At 36.1% G+C, this 15,895-nt stretch overlaps 1 protein-coding gene across 2 annotated transcripts; it reads right to left on the bottom strand.

The window, feature by feature from the left end:
- Positions 1-373: 373 nt before the first annotated feature.
- LOC135614760 (isocitrate dehydrogenase [NAD] catalytic subunit 5, mitochondrial-like) lies at positions 374-9,988 on the bottom strand. Of its 2 annotated transcripts, XM_065112463.1 has the most exons (9): positions 9,830-9,988; positions 9,370-9,566; positions 2,767-3,087; positions 2,504-2,665; positions 2,342-2,416; positions 1,751-1,860; positions 1,603-1,675; positions 1,145-1,366; positions 374-631 (listed from the first exon to the last, which is right to left on the bottom strand). In XM_065112463.1, the coding sequence occupies exons 2-8, from the start codon at positions 9,538-9,540 to the stop codon at positions 1,175-1,177; spliced, it is 1,104 nt and encodes a 367-aa protein (XP_064968535.1). In that variant the 5' UTR covers positions 9,541-9,566; positions 9,830-9,988; the 3' UTR covers positions 374-631; positions 1,145-1,174. The 2 variants fall into 2 exon arrangements, with proteins under 2 accessions (XP_064968535.1, XP_064968534.1); XM_065112462.1 differs by lacking the exon at positions 374-631 and having other exon boundaries at positions 957-1,366.
- Positions 9,989-15,895: the final 5,907 nt, after the last annotated feature.

Below are 15,895 nucleotides of genomic sequence, written 5' to 3'. Positions count from 1 at the left end.
GGAGAGGCTTCCGTGAGCTCCGCTCTCTAGCTCTGTTTGCTCTGGCCGCAACACAACTTCCATCGGTCACCACTCTGTTTTAGTGTTTCTAGCTATATTACGATGTTTTCTCTGGTACAATTTGGTAATACTTTTGTTCCGATCGTAATGGATGTGCTTTTTTGCTTCGAGTGTTGGGCTCCATCTTGCCTCCAATTGTCAAGATGGAAGCACACTAAACTCTGCTAATCGATATGTTAATGGAAGCACACGAAGAAGAAGTCGAGTTCACCTGTAATGTCAATCTGGTGACAGAGAAAACATATCGATTAGCAGAGCATTTCCAAATCATGATGGCGCGTTAGGATGACGAAGATGTCAATTAACATGGAGATGGAAGAAAAATTCTCTGAAATAAACTCGTCAAAAGCACGTCTGTGGTTGAGCATATCCCTCACCATTCTAAACCAAAATGACTGTCGTTGTTTATTAGCTTGACAAACTCCCGGGACAGAAATCGACCCATATGCTCCTGTGATTCACCATTGGTCGTCGGGACAGAAATCGAACCATGGCGTGGAGGGAGTCGTCGCGAGAAGCCCCTCTATTGCTTTTCCACGCTTCAACAAACGCTATTTTGATTGGTACCATCCTGGCATCAACAAGAAAGACATTGTCAAAGAGGCATTGCTGCTCTTCCAACACACAGAATGCATCATGTATGCTAGTAGGAGCTATTCATATGCCCACATAATTTGGCATTGCACCATAATGAATTAAAAGTCATGTGAACCCAACATTCCTCAGTCTCATATATGTATCATCATAAAGGAATTGTTTCTCACGACAACGTAACTAATAGCAGTTCCTGTTGTCGAGCATACTCCATCTATCCACAAGAGAAAACACAGCTCAAGCTTTTAAAATGTAGTCACTTGCGCTTCATGCATAAAATGCAAAATGTGTTGACAAAAATATGTAGAAGTAGTCGCAAGTGCAACGTGCTGTATGCCTTTAGTTAATTATTACATGTATTGCTTCAATCGAAGAAATTGGGAATAAATAGACGAGGAAAAACTCCAAGAGCATTATTCATGTGATTGCAACTTAATATACTAGTGTGGGCAATCTACAACCGACTCAAACTAGCAATTACTATGTATACCAGTTATCCGGGTGTGCTGCCACAAACTTTCTAAAGATGATCGCATACTGCCTTTGTAAAATCTGTAGTTGACGAATTCCCACCAAGATCAACCGTTCGATACTTTCCTTCTGAAATGGTATTAAGTATAGCATTGTGGATTTGGTCAGCTTTGTCAGTAAGCCTCAAGTGGCGCAACATCATAACAGAACTCAGCAAGAGAGCAGTTGGGTTTGCAAGATTCTGGATACACAAATTCCAAAACAGATCAAACAAAAGCAGGAAGGCATCATACTGCAAAACAGGGCATAAAAATAACCTACGAGTTACCATGCAAAAATATACACACCAACAATAAACAAACCAAATCATATAAACTAATGAAAATAAATGCACGCTATATGATCTGTTGTTCAGAATTCTGATCGATTCACTAAAGGTCAGAATGCATACAACTGAATATAGAGAAAATCATTTACCTTTCCAGCTATATCAGGGGCTGACCCATGTACGGCTTCTGCTAGAGCGATGCCACCTTCACCAATGTTGCAACTAGAAATAAAAAGGTCATAGAGTTAATTATTTTACCTTGTGAATTATAAATTGTTAAAAGCAAATCACATTTACCTAGGAGTTAAGCCCAGCCCTCCAATCAGTCCTGCACAAAGGTCACTGATTATATCTCCATAGAGATTGGGCATCACCAGTACATCGAAGAGAGTAGGATTTTTCACAAGCTGTCACATTGATGCAGGAAAATGCTCATCAATTACAATATGGCATTACACTAAAATTACACAAGTTTTTAACTCTAAATATTTATTACATCTAACATGGATCATGAGGGATCTGAACCAATAGAATGTTGGCTAACATGTGATTTCCAGATAAGCGCTAGCCAAACTCATCATTTTTTACTTCTGAACTCTTGACTCACAGAATTAGAGAGGATTGTACTAAGGTAAGTTTAGTCACTTATATGATTAAATTTCAGGTTTTGGCAAATCCTATTGCTTTACTGAAAATTAGGCACTAAGATGTTTAAGGTCAGTAAACCAACTGGTCACAAGTCTCAAGTTACCCGTGAAATATGCTCGACTTTATGATGCTCTCTGGCTGACATATTTGATGAAAACATCTTGGAAGATGATGGTGATGATTTGATGATATGGTCATAAAAAATTTCAGTCAAAGATTTAAAGCCTAATCAAAACATACCATCATACAACAGTTGTCAATGATGACTTCCTCGTAAGTTATCTCAGGGTACTTCTCTGCAACCTCACGGCAACACTGCAGATATATCAACGAAGCTTATAAATTGTAGCATATACATTAAGGACATTTAACCACTATATGTGTATTTAGGTATAGATATACCTTCAGAAAAAGACCATCAGTCTTCCTCATGATGTTGGCCTTGTGTATGGCAGACACTCGCTGGCGGCCATTTGCTTTGGCATAATGGAAAGCATATTCTGCGACCCTTAAACTTGCTTGACGAGTAATGATCTTCAGACTTTCTACAACACCTCTCACCACCTGGAGTAATGTGCAGAAAACTACATCAGATAACCAATATATGCAAAACTTACCACGAAAAAAGGACAATGAATAACACACATTTCCTAGAAAAGGCTTACCTGGTGTTCAAGGCCACTATACTCTCCTTCTGTATTTTCACGAATTGTCACAAGATTTACATCATCATATCGAGTTTTATAGCCAGGAAGGCTGTAGCAAGGTCTAACATTGGCATAGAGACCAAGTTCTTTCCTCAAGGTAAGGTTCAGTGACCGGTGACCCTTTCCAATGGGAGTAGCCATAGGGCCTTTCAAGCCAACGCCGTTTCTTCGCACTGATTCCAGACTTTCCCATGTTAAAAAGCTCTCTGTTCTAGGATCGACCTTGTCACCCACAAAATGTTCCTCCCATTCTATTGGAACTTGTGCTGCATTGAACACCTGTACTAACAAAATTTATTAATATGATACTGAAAATGGTCATGAAACTTAAGCATCAAACTCATGCTTTCTTCCATTTATTGTCTTTTTCATTTTCCTCCCAAATTATCTTATTTGACATCAAGACGTTGCAAATGAAATGCTCACAACAAAAGGGTTGAAACTAACATCACAATAATTCATGTTTTGATCCAAATCATATCAATTTCTTTTTTATCAAATTCATATCAATTGCCTGCCCGAAATGTAGACGATCTCATCCATCTAGAATTCATGACAGGAAGTACAAAAGTTGGGAACATTATTTAGCTTCACCATCTAATTGTAGCATAGGGACATTTCAATATATTTCTGAAAAAACACACCTTGTGATGCAGAATGAAAACAAAATTAAAAATATCACTAGAAAGGATTCTAGCAAACTGACCTTAAAATGGAGGACTAGAGAAATCAATTCCTTATAGTGGAGAAGACCTTTACAATACTTGAAGATATTATTTCTTGATGATTCCATAAGCTTAAAGAAGGTTTTTATTTATACTAGTTCTAGGTCTTAAAAACTAGCTAACTAACAATGTGGGATAATTGAAAGAAACATAAAAATTTTCAATGTGGGATAATTGAAAAAAATAAAAATGATAAGTGAGCAACTTTAGGCTTTTTGAAAAAAGTCTTCTTTTGCTTGTTCCATATTAATCCTCGCCACTTAAGAAAAACTTGCCCTCGAGTTTATGTCAGGATACTATGGATTCTCATTTAGAAAGTAGTAATACAAATGTATAACATTGAAAATTTTTGAGATCCCCCAATTATCTGGTAAATCAATCACATAGGCATTGTTATTGATTTTCTTTAAGGCCTTCTAGGGACCAGACTTCTTCAGCTTCAATTTGTTGTAAGTGCCTATAGGAAATCTCTCTTTTGCAAGCTCACCATAACCATATCTCCTTCCTTGAATACCTTCTCTCTCCTATGCTTATCAGTTGCTTCCTTGTACCTGACATTAGTAACTTCCAACTTCTTCACTTCAGCTTGGGTTGATTGTACTTACTCAGCCATGTTGTTAGTTGTTACACTAATCCTAGGAGTCTTTGATAGGTGAACTAAATCCAAAGCATGCTTTGGCATTTTCTTGTAAACAACAGAAAATAATGACGCTTTGATAGAACTATGCACTGTTATAGGCAAATTCAACTTATGCGAGTGCGAAATCCCATTGTCTTGGTTTGTCACCACAAATACAACAAATCAAGTTTCCCAGAGTCCTATTAGTTACCTCTGTTTGACCATCAATTTGTGGGTCAGTTGTGCTACTGAACTTCAAACTTGCGTCAAATATTTTTCACAAGATCAGCTAAAAATGATATAGAAATTTAGAATCTCTATCAGAAGTGATTGATTTTGGTACCCCTTATAGGCATATGACTTCTTGAAAGAATAGCTTGGCAATTTATATCACATCGGGAGTCTTCTTACATGGTTTGAAATGGGCCATCTTGGAGAACCAATCCACAACCACAAACACAGAATCAAATCCCCTCTAAGTTCTTGGCAATCTCAATACAAAATCCATGGATAAATCCTTCCAAATATCTCCTGGAACTGGTAATGGCATATATAAACTAGTGTTCTACAACTAGCCTTTTGCAGTTTGACAAGTCAAATATTTTCTTCAAAATTACCAACATCCTTTTTTAATTGTGGCCAAAAGTACCTCTCCTCGACACTTGCTATTGTTTTGTCTCAAAGTCCTCTATGTAAATCTTGAATATTTTTTCTCATAAGGATATCCTCGGAATGCACAACTGGTCACCTTTGAATAAGTAATCATCATAGATATGATTGGACAAAACAAAAGGCATAACTAACCATTCATATGAGCCTTCTCTTGTCTTGAATGTAGTCTTCCATTCATCTCCAGAACTTATGCGAATTTGATAATATCCGCTACAGAGATCAATCTTTGAGAATATCTTGGAGCCTTGTAGTTAATCCAACACATCTTCTAGTTGAGGTATGGGAATACCTGACCTTGATTTTGTTGATGGCTCTAGTATCTACGCACATCCTTTAGCTTCCATCTTTTTTAGGTGTGAACAAAGCTCATACAGCGCATGGGCCCATACTTTCTCGAATATGTCCATCCACATCAACTCTTCTACCTTCTCCTTCAGCATCTCATTCTCTTTTGGGTTCATCGAATAGTGAGGTAAATTTGGTAGACATGCTCTTCGAGCCAAATCAATTTGGTGTTGAATATCTCTCACGGGTGGAAGTCCATCTGGTAATTCTTTAAATTTAGGGATGATCTCTTTAAATTCTTCCAATATCAATTTTAGTTCGTTTGGAATCTTTGATTCAGGCGGTTCTTCTCCCTTCACAATAAGAGCATAGTATACTCTTGTTTCTTTAGAACAAGCAATAAATTCTTGCACAAAGTTAAAGATAAATAAGAAAGACATCCCCTCCACTTCATAAGTGTTGGATTCATCTCCCTTTTTGTTAGTCAGTAGAATGCCAATTTTTTTCCCGTTATACTAGAATATGCAAATATTCTTTCTTCCAAATTGGGTTGCATTCACATTATACTGCCATAGCCTTCCAAGTAGCACATGGCATACATCCATGTCAACTATCTCATATAACTTCCTCCTTAAACCTTTTCCCAATTGAGAGAGGAACTATACAGATCTCAGTTACAATGATAGTTGGGCCTTCTTTAATACACCCTAGCTTGTATGGTGTTGGATGACCTTCCATCTGTAAATTTAAGTGTCTCATTAATGATTTGGATACAATATTGTCACAGCTTTTATTGTCTATGATCAATGCATAGACTTTGTTATTAACACTGCATCAAGAATAGAAGATTTTCTTATGCTGAGATGGATCTTCTTGCCTTAAGGTAATAATCTTTTTACAACACATGCCACATGTTCCTTTTTTTCCTCTGCTATTTCAGCACTATCAATATCATCAATCGCATCGTTTTGGGCATCTTCTTCTTAGGTCAATTTTGTGATCTGTAAGGTTGACAGTCTTATAAGCATGACACTCTTTGGTTGAAACACTTCCCAAATAAGGGTCGAGCATATGGACTGTTTGTGGTAATCGATATATGCTTCGATTGCCGTATTGTTTTTTCAATATTTGTGCCTTGATTTGTAGGTTATATTGACTCAGTCATAACTTGCTTTTCTTTGTTAAGAATAGGCTGCGTCGTCAAAGTAGAGAATTTCCAGGTAGCAATTGGAGGTCAAGTCAACAGCATTTCAGCCTTTAATGTCATATTGTGAGCTTCATCTACTGTTCAAATCGGAGTTAGAGACATTCCATCTTTAATTGCAAATTTCAGTCCGTTGACATACCTTGTTGTTTGCTGGTCTTGTGACTTTGACAAGTTATATCTAGCTGAAAGGCGTAAAAATTCATCAATATACCCGGTTCCAAATTGAGTGCCTTGGATGCAGTTTTGATACTGTTGAAACAACAGTTGTTTATAGTCTAAGGGTAGGAATCTTCCTTTGAGAAGTTGCTTCACCTTTCGCTATGTTTGTACTAGTGCCTTTCCTTATCCTTTTTTTGTCATTCTGTAATGTATCCCACCAAGCTGCTGTACTTCCTTTCATCTTGTATACAACAAACTTGACTAGTTTTTAATCAGGAACATCCATCACCTCGAAGTCCTCTAGTTCATAACTCTAGTCAAGAAAAACCTCAATGCTGAGGTGGCCATTAAAACTGAGGAGGTCTACTTTGAGGTGGTAATGCTCAAATATCCTATCTCGTCTGGGTGATGCTTGATGTTTATTATATCTTTTACTGTCATCTTCTGAGTCATCATCATATACTATTAGTTGTTATGGGTGGATAGTACCACGTTGGTTGAAGTGTCGAGATTGAGTTGCCCATGCACCTCTTCATTGGTTGGTTTTATGATAGTCCACAATTCCTTCTTTTTCGTCTGACTTATCTTCATAGGTCGGTTGCCTACGTTGGATTGGAGACCCGTTGATGATTAGGATGGTCATTAGCATCAACTCAAGCACAATTGATCCTACCATCATCACGAACCTCTATTGGCACCAAAACCCAAGTTAGTGAGCATGTCACAAATCTCTAAAAGTTCTCGGGTCATCCTTGCTTCTTGTGCTTTTAACGTCGCCCAGAGGGCTCGCATTCCCCGATCATTATTGTTAGGGTTGTTGCCATTGCTTCCATCATGAAGGTCGTCATTGTCGAAATTTCCATTGTCATCATCGATAATGTTGTCATCGTTGTTACCATTATTGCCACTAGACCTCATCTTGATGGGCTATAGGGTTATACTTAGCAAATTAAGTTTCTAATACATAAAATCCACTATAAGTGGCAAGTGTAGAGCATACTTTTTAATTTCCTACCTACAAACCTATTATGCTAACATCAAAAGCAAGACTCTAATACCGACGCAGAACAAAATCAAAATAAAAAAAATACTACTAGAAAGGATTTTAGCAAACTAACCTTATAAGGAAGGATGAGAGAAATCATCTCCTTCTAGTACATAAAACCTTTACAATACTTGAAGATATTGTTTCTTGATGATTCCATAGGTTTAGAGGAGGCCTTTATTTATACTAGTTCTAAGCATTAAAAACCAGATAGCTAAAAATGTGGGATAATTGAAAGAAACATAAAAATTAACAATGTAGGATAATTAAAAGAAAATTAAAAGTCATAAGTGGGCAACTTTAGGCTCTTTGAAAATAGTCTTCTTTTGCTTGTTCCACGTTACCTTGGCAATTCCAACAAGCTTCAAAGTGTACGGGATTTGGAGATCCATCAAGACATCCAAATAAGCAAAATTTCTTCACCAAAATATGAGCAAACCCTTAAAAACAAAATGAATTTACTATGAAACACATCTAAGGCTGGTGATTGCAGAACATACGAATTCTTAGACTCTTTACCCACATATTCCCTCCTTTAGGCTTCCTTCACTTTTCACCTAGCTCACAAATATAACCAAAAGATTGTAAATGGAATATTCTAATATGGCTCCAATAATTCACAATATTGCCAATCCTTGAGAAAGTTATACTTGTTGCGATTTCTGTTCCTAGGCCATATTTATGGTTCCCTATATTGAGCATCATCTATTCTCGATTATGATTTTACACTCAGGCATGTCATGGCCAGATTTGCGAATGAAGATAAATAACAGTCTGGGAGAGAACCAGATCAAATGTGTACATTGATAACTTCTTACTTGTCTTCCAATAGCTCTAGGGACATTATACATGTGGAATATCTTCAACTTATTCTTTAATAATCAACCAAATAAGTATTGACACTAAAATCATTGCACCTCAGTATGCTCAAGCATCTATTCTTGGTTTTCAGTATTGACATTAAGAAAGAATTTGCAAAACATGCTCAAGAAATTAAGAAAAATAAGGAAATGATAAATGAAAATTTGGAAAGTGTAATTTCTTCGTATCCTCCACCAACAGAATCATATCTTGAAGATATATCTTTTTCATTAGATTTATAATATTTTTCTCTATGTTGTAATCAAAACAAAAAAGTTTAATAATCAAAATTCACAAAAATAAAAGTTTAAAACTCAACAGAAGCATAGTGTCAGAAAGGCTAATACAGTTTGTGTCATATTGGAATATCTGACACAAAAAAGATTTATAGTTCTTGTTAGACAAATTATATGTACATATTACTTATTACAATTTCCGTTAATTCAATTAGCCAATGTATCGTATACTTCGGTGAAGTAATCACCCCAAGTCACTAAAAATAACATTTCATGTAACAGACAAATTCAAGCATAAAACATACATATCCAAGCATCCAACTCAATATCCATACTTATGCTACCACCATTTCTGGATCTTCATGTGGTTGTAAAAGTGACATACACTCATTTCCAGCTTAATTATATACATTGGAACCTACACCTCTTTCAACAGGAAATATTGCTTTTAAAATTACATTAAAAGAAAGAAGAAAAAAAAGATACTCTGCATAGCATCCGAAAAAATAGAACTGTTGTGGTGTTCCTTGTTTTTGTTTCCACCCAATCAATTTGGAAGGGAAACAATGCCAACTTAACTAAACGCAATACAACTTATCAATTTAGCGTAGACAAAGTAAAATAGATGTAAAAAATATAAATCAAGTAATGCTCGAAAAATGTGAGATTTAAAATAACGTAGAATTAAAGCATACGGTCCAAAAAGTGAAGTCAACAGAAGAAAAGGAATGGCAAGCTTCATAGAAACAGACATGCTTAACAGAGTCTGCGATCTCAGGCCCAATTCCATCACCGGGGAAGAGAGTGGCACGGATGGGTTCGCTGGGGGAAGCAGCAGCGGAGAAAGATCTTTCAAAAGCAGGAAAAATCCTGCTGGAAATCTGGTTGATCGAAGCCCTTTGAAGGAGGCGTCCAAGCGCCATTGACGAAGACGGCTCAGCAGCTCAATCTGCGACGACAAGCAACCATCGTTAGGACTCCACCAAGAATCAGATCAATAAGAAGAGAAGAAACGAATTCGAATCAAAAGCAAGTGGGGGTTTGGAGCAATGCGCCATCGGACGATGAAAGGGAACTCATGCGTACAAGAAAATTTCCAGATCAACACCAACCCGCAGCACATAAAACAAGAAACCAACAGAAACCCTAGACCTGAACTGATCGAAGAAAAAGAAATCAAGAAAATTGAGATAGGGTTCCTAGATGATTGACCGATCCGCAGCAGCTTTGCGTCCAAAGAAGGAATTTCGATGCCAGAAGATGGGACGAGAAATGAAAAGTGGGAAGGTTCTTTGTGCTCCAAGATTATTCTGCGCCGCTGCCACCTACGGGGAGGAGGAGAACTAGAAGGCCGGTAAAAAAAGAGGCCCATCGTCCATCCAACGGTCCCGATCGGTCGATCAAGCAGCTCTATTATTCTGGAATCAACTACAAATATAAATATACGTCAGATTGGCGTTTAGAAAGAACAGGCAACGTATTCCGTCCGTAAACAACTAAAAGACGATGCCATGTTAGGGTTGACTTTAATTGAGTGGCAAAATCGTATGCATCAATTAAATGCAAATAACGTTATATTTATCTTTCTGAATTATATATATATATATATATATATATATTCACAAGGCTCCAATAAACATTTTTTATAATTAATCTCTAAACATATTTTTTTTAATAAAAATAAAACTATTAAACATACATCAATATAATAAGAATAATAATAATAATAATAATAATAACAAGCCCATTAATCTGTGGATTTAACTTTGATTGTTGAGCCCATTAACAATACTTCAGTGAAGGACGTTCATTGGAATCGTCCACCAATTATTCCCTCATCTCGAATTGAGATCTTTCTTAGTTGATAAGACAAATATTATGGTCATCATGACGCATTCTGCTTGTCGAACAATTTTAGCTGTAGAAGCGTTCTATTTTTTGCATCAGCGACACCATATAATTTGTACACCTTTATATAAAATAAAATATTTTAAAAATTAAAAAAATTCATTACATCAAATACCGTATATCTTGTCAACTCGAACTAAAATCTATACGGATCTCTTATGCAACAATACATCAAATGGCCTATCACTTATGCAATAATATATTACAAAGTGTGAAATAGAATATTGCTTAAGTAAAATTCACCCATCTGGATCGGCTGGTTCTGGACCTGCATAGAAAGAAGGCTTGCTTTAAGCACCTGACAAAGACCATATATACATCACAAGCAGTTTCTTTATGGGACTTGATGATTATGTACAGCAACACTTAGTTCTAACTAAAGACGATGAACCTGTTAATGTCGCTACTTAGAATTCATGCAAAAAGATTTCAAGAACTAGGCAGATAAGGAATATCTTAGTAGCAACGGCAGATGTGATCGAACCATATAAAGGTTAAAGAAAATGCACAAATTGATATTTTAAATTTCAAAATTTAAAGACTGCAGGAGAACTTCCAGGTGGAAAGAATTCAAAGATAAACATATTAACTATAAATTCTTCAAAATAAAATGCACTCAAATATATAACTAGAGGTCATAAGATTGCCATGAATTATTTTCACCTTTAAAGAAGATGTGAACAATAAGGAGAAGATAATAACTCACTGCCTGTTTGCTAAACTCGATTGATCTTCCATGTTCAAATCTTTGCCAACAGAACTAGGCTACAACAATTTACATTCACTTTTATGGTCATCCCAAAACCACCAAACTCATGATGTTAGGGTCATTGGTCACACATTCAAGATTTTATCAGAAACACCTAAATTTATATCTACAACCAGGCTGTTAACTCTGCATCTATTTTTAGCCTCCTCCCTAGATTATCATTATGCTACAGACTTGTTTAATTTTTCTTTTGCCAAAACCTACTTGGGATTCGTAATGTCTGATTGTGTGAATATCAAGACTCCATTTCATATGCTCAACCTTTACTATAAAATCAACCACTTATAAACAATATACTATTAGTATCATTATGTAATCCTTATAAGAAATCAACAAGAAGACATGTAAAATCTTTATAGACCTACAACCATATGCTCATTGTTGTTAAAATTCAACTGGTTTATTGACGTGGCACTGATACTAGGTGATGTCAGGTACAGAATTTTCAAAAGAGACAAGTCAAAATAATTATACTTTGTTTGACTGATTTCTATAACAGAATCTAGATTTCAGAAAAGTTGTCATTGACCAAATTATCAATCAGGCATAGCATGTATTTCTACAGACCATCAACTCCGTAGATACCCGAAAATGCTCTTCGATCCTGTAGCAGATTTTATGTACCAAGGCAGGAGTCTCTTCTGTTCCAGTGTTGTATCTAAAAGATCAACAGGCCTTGTTTCTGTTGTGGAATTGCATGGAATCGTGTGGTAACCTGGACTGGAATGGTTGGATTTTGAATCTGCCTTCAATCTACCAAATTTGTTGCCGTTCAGCCCCAAGTATTATTCTTGCTGAACGGTCTAGGTTGTAATATCCAGACCTTGTTATGAAAGGACCAAGTGATTCTTCCATACATCTCAATGCATACAGAACAAGAGAACTGCACAAGTCTTTTAGGAAAAGGCACTTATTGTGAACATTAACCCACCTTTTGGAATAGTTCTACATCAAATTCTTTCACCCAATCGAACTGACAACATGTTTTTTTCATTCACAGGACTGTCTAACTACCACATCAGGCAAATCATAAGAGGTAAAGTGCTTTCTAGCAACATCTGGATGTTAGTCAATGATAAGTTTTACAAGGAAGCATAAATATATACCCTACCTGCAGCTAATAGATGGAGTTCAGAAGTAACCTCTCTAGAATGTATAAAAGCCTAAAGCACAACGGTCGCAGAAAAAGGGAACACTTAGATAAGGTCTAAGAGCCCAAAACATGTGAGCTGTCAGTTTGAAAGATATCTGTATGAACATAAACAACCAATCCTCCATAATTTATTCAAGAAGATAATCAAGCATATGATAGGTGGATGTTCATCCATGTTTGAACTTGGTCTGAATTGTTCCGGTACAGTCAACTAAACTAGAACATAGGACATTACGAGTCATGGAAATGTAAATGATATATTTGAAAACATTTAACATGGAAAACATATTTATATATACACATGTAAGTGTGTACATTCATATATCAGGATGTGTGAATATGCAAGGAATCAAATTCAGTTGCATCAGTATATACAAACAGGTATCTATTGGTCTGACCTAGTAGGTCTGGCCACAGACCATATAGGTTTATACTTGTCAATATTCATTTTTTTCTTTTTTTCTTAGTGATACTGAATGACATCGGTCAGTATACCACCTTACCAAAGCTGAAATCAAGGGGAGATCTAAATACCTTTGTATATGTATATGTACATATTATGACCAAGGGTGTCAGGTCAACTCACAAGGATGGCCAGCTCACAACATCTGTTGAATGTGTATAAATGCAATCAGAATTTGGAGGAGCACAATGCAAATATCTGGAAATATTTAGGTAAATTAAGGCAGAGCTAATATTGAAAAGATCAAACAGATAAGTAAATACTGATTCCATGATGTGTCACTAGACAAACTTCCCGATTTGATCATTCTCCATCCAGGTTGGAAGGCAGGACTAAGCAACAAAATGAAGAAAAGGAATTATGATAGTGAATCATGAACCTGATGAAGGAAAGGCTCGAACATAATCACAAGTCTTGGTGACAGCTATCACACAGGGTGTTCTAGGGCAACAAAGTTTCCATAAAAATGAAGTTATTGCATCAAAACAATGAAGTATATTAAACAATACGAAAGTAGAAAAGCTAAAAGGAGTAGTGTTGAACTAGATAGGGAGAAGAGATAGAGCTATCACACAAAGGAAGAGTAGGATAAGACAAAATATTCAAAGTTTCACTCAAAAACTCTCTATAATTCCAAAAACTCTCTATATCTTCAAAAGCTCTCTATGTTTCATGACCCAACACATGGGTTTATATAGTCCTCATAGATACATTACATTCATTACATTTAATATGAATCACTCTTTTCCAAATGACTTTTTAAGAACCAATAGTCGATTTGGTTTATCCTTCTATAAGCATTTAATACGTTTCATCTCTTGATACAATGAACCTCTTTATGATACCTTGACAAGTTTACTTCCAACATTCTCCCCCCTTAAACTTGTTTCATCTTGCCAAGTTTCTTTCGAAGATGTTGAAATATTTCAAATTTAAGACATTTTGTGAGTATATTAGTCATTTATTCACTTGTCTTGATAATCTAGCTCTAACTTTAACCTCGTCATTACCTTCCACGAGTTCAGCATTATTGATGCCTTCAGCACATGCAACAACATTATCATGGGTGTCAAAAGTAACAAATCCAAAATCTTTCCTCTCTGCAGCTGGCATATTACGAGCAAGCTCTACTTTCTCGATTATGTCATATTTCTTCAGGTAATCCTTTACAAGAACCTCATCCCATACAGCAGGCAATCTAAGCAATGCCATGATTTCATCATCTGGCTCAATAAAAGAATCTGCAAGGGCAATCTTAGCAATGCTATCAACTCCAAATACTACATCTATCTTCTGCAAGCACATATAATCATCCATTGCTTTAGAGCATGATAAGAAATCCAGAAACGCAAAACCACGGTTCATTCCTATATTGTTGGTATCTTCAACCAAGGTCAAATCTTTCATATTTTTAACCAAGAATTGAAATTTCATATCGTACCGGAGTTTCGAGATTCGCTCAATATTGTACGGTACTATATACCAAGCGGTATATTTCAATATACTACTCGGTATATATATATATATATATATATATATATATATATATATATTAAAAAAAAACGTTTTCGCTGTGACGTCACCTCTCTTCTCCTCGCGACGCCGAGGAACGCCGAGGACTCTTCTCCCACACGGATGAGAAGTCGCCGACAGACAAGGAGGGAGAGCGACGCCGATCTCCAGGTTCTCCTCTTCTTCTCCCTTTTCTTTCTTCCCCTTCTCCCTCTTCTTTCTTCTCCCTTGGTCACCGCCCGATTTAAGACAATAACGGGGCGGAAACAGCCCCAATTAAAGGTATCACCCGGTAACATGCGGTCCGTGTACGGACCGGTACGTATCGCCCGGTACAAGTAGTTTATTCGAAATTAAAAACCTTGTTTTTAACTCCATAGTTTTTTAGTTTCTCCATAAAATGTTCCCTTGTCCATGACTTGCAAATATTACCCACAAAGAGTGCCACTGTCTTGACTTGGAGCAACACCACACTACTAACCTCTCACCGCAGGATTCTTGAGCTTTGAAATAGCACGATTTTTTTCATTCATAGCTTGTCATCATTTTTCTTCTCTACAAGCTTCTTTGAAGGTTAATGAATCATGTCCTGCAAAAAGACAAAATAAAGAAAGCTCATCATTGTTAGTATCAATCCTTCAAGTCATATCATATAGCTCTTGAATCGTTCTTGTCCTTCTTACAATCGGAATTCTTGAATCATGTGACCTAGCCAATCTAGGTGATAATTCAGGCAAAGACTCTTTGGTGCTTGCTTGTATTCTATCATCCTCTTCTGAAGCTATAGCTTTCTTATACTACTCATCATTTTTTAAGTTCAAAATCTGTTGTTCATCAAATTAAACATCTCTTAATATCACAATCTTATTTGTGTCAGGATTGTAGCGTTTATAACCATTGGAATTCTTAACATTAACTAACAAGATGCATTTCTGACTTTTATCCTTATGTTTAGTTCTCTTTTCTTCTGGTATCTTGACAAATGCAACATTTCCGAAAATTCTCAAAAGATCGACTCTTGATTTCTGTAAGCTCTATACTTCTTGTGGTGTAACATTACCAAATTACTTTGTCGGAAACCTATTAAGCAAATAAATTGCATAAGCAACAACATCTCCCCAAAATTCTTTACGAATTCTTCTTTCCTTTAACATGTATCGAACATATTAAGTATAGTCCTATTTTTTCTTTTCGAGACACCATTTTGTTGAGGTGTATATGACATGGTGAATTGATGTAAAATTTTATTATTTCTACAAAAACTTTCAAATTCATTTGATATATATTCACCACTCCTATCTATTCTTACAATCACTTTGTCTTTGAACCAAATTCTAAAATTCTTTGAATTTATTTAAAGCTTCTTTCTTTTCCTTTAACTCGTAAACCCAAGTTTTGCCAATATAATCATCAGTGAAGGTAAGAAAATACATATTTCCTCCAAGTGAAACTAGACTGATAGGGCCACAAACA

The sequence above is a fragment of the Musa acuminata genome, chromosome BXJ2-6 (genome assembly GCF_036884655.1).
Source record: "Musa acuminata AAA Group cultivar baxijiao chromosome BXJ2-6, Cavendish_Baxijiao_AAA, whole genome shotgun sequence".
Classification (NCBI taxonomy): Eukaryota; Viridiplantae; Streptophyta; class Magnoliopsida; order Zingiberales; family Musaceae; genus Musa; species Musa acuminata.
Note: the sequence above shows the minus strand (reverse complement) of the source record. Positions and strands in the feature narration are given on the sequence as shown.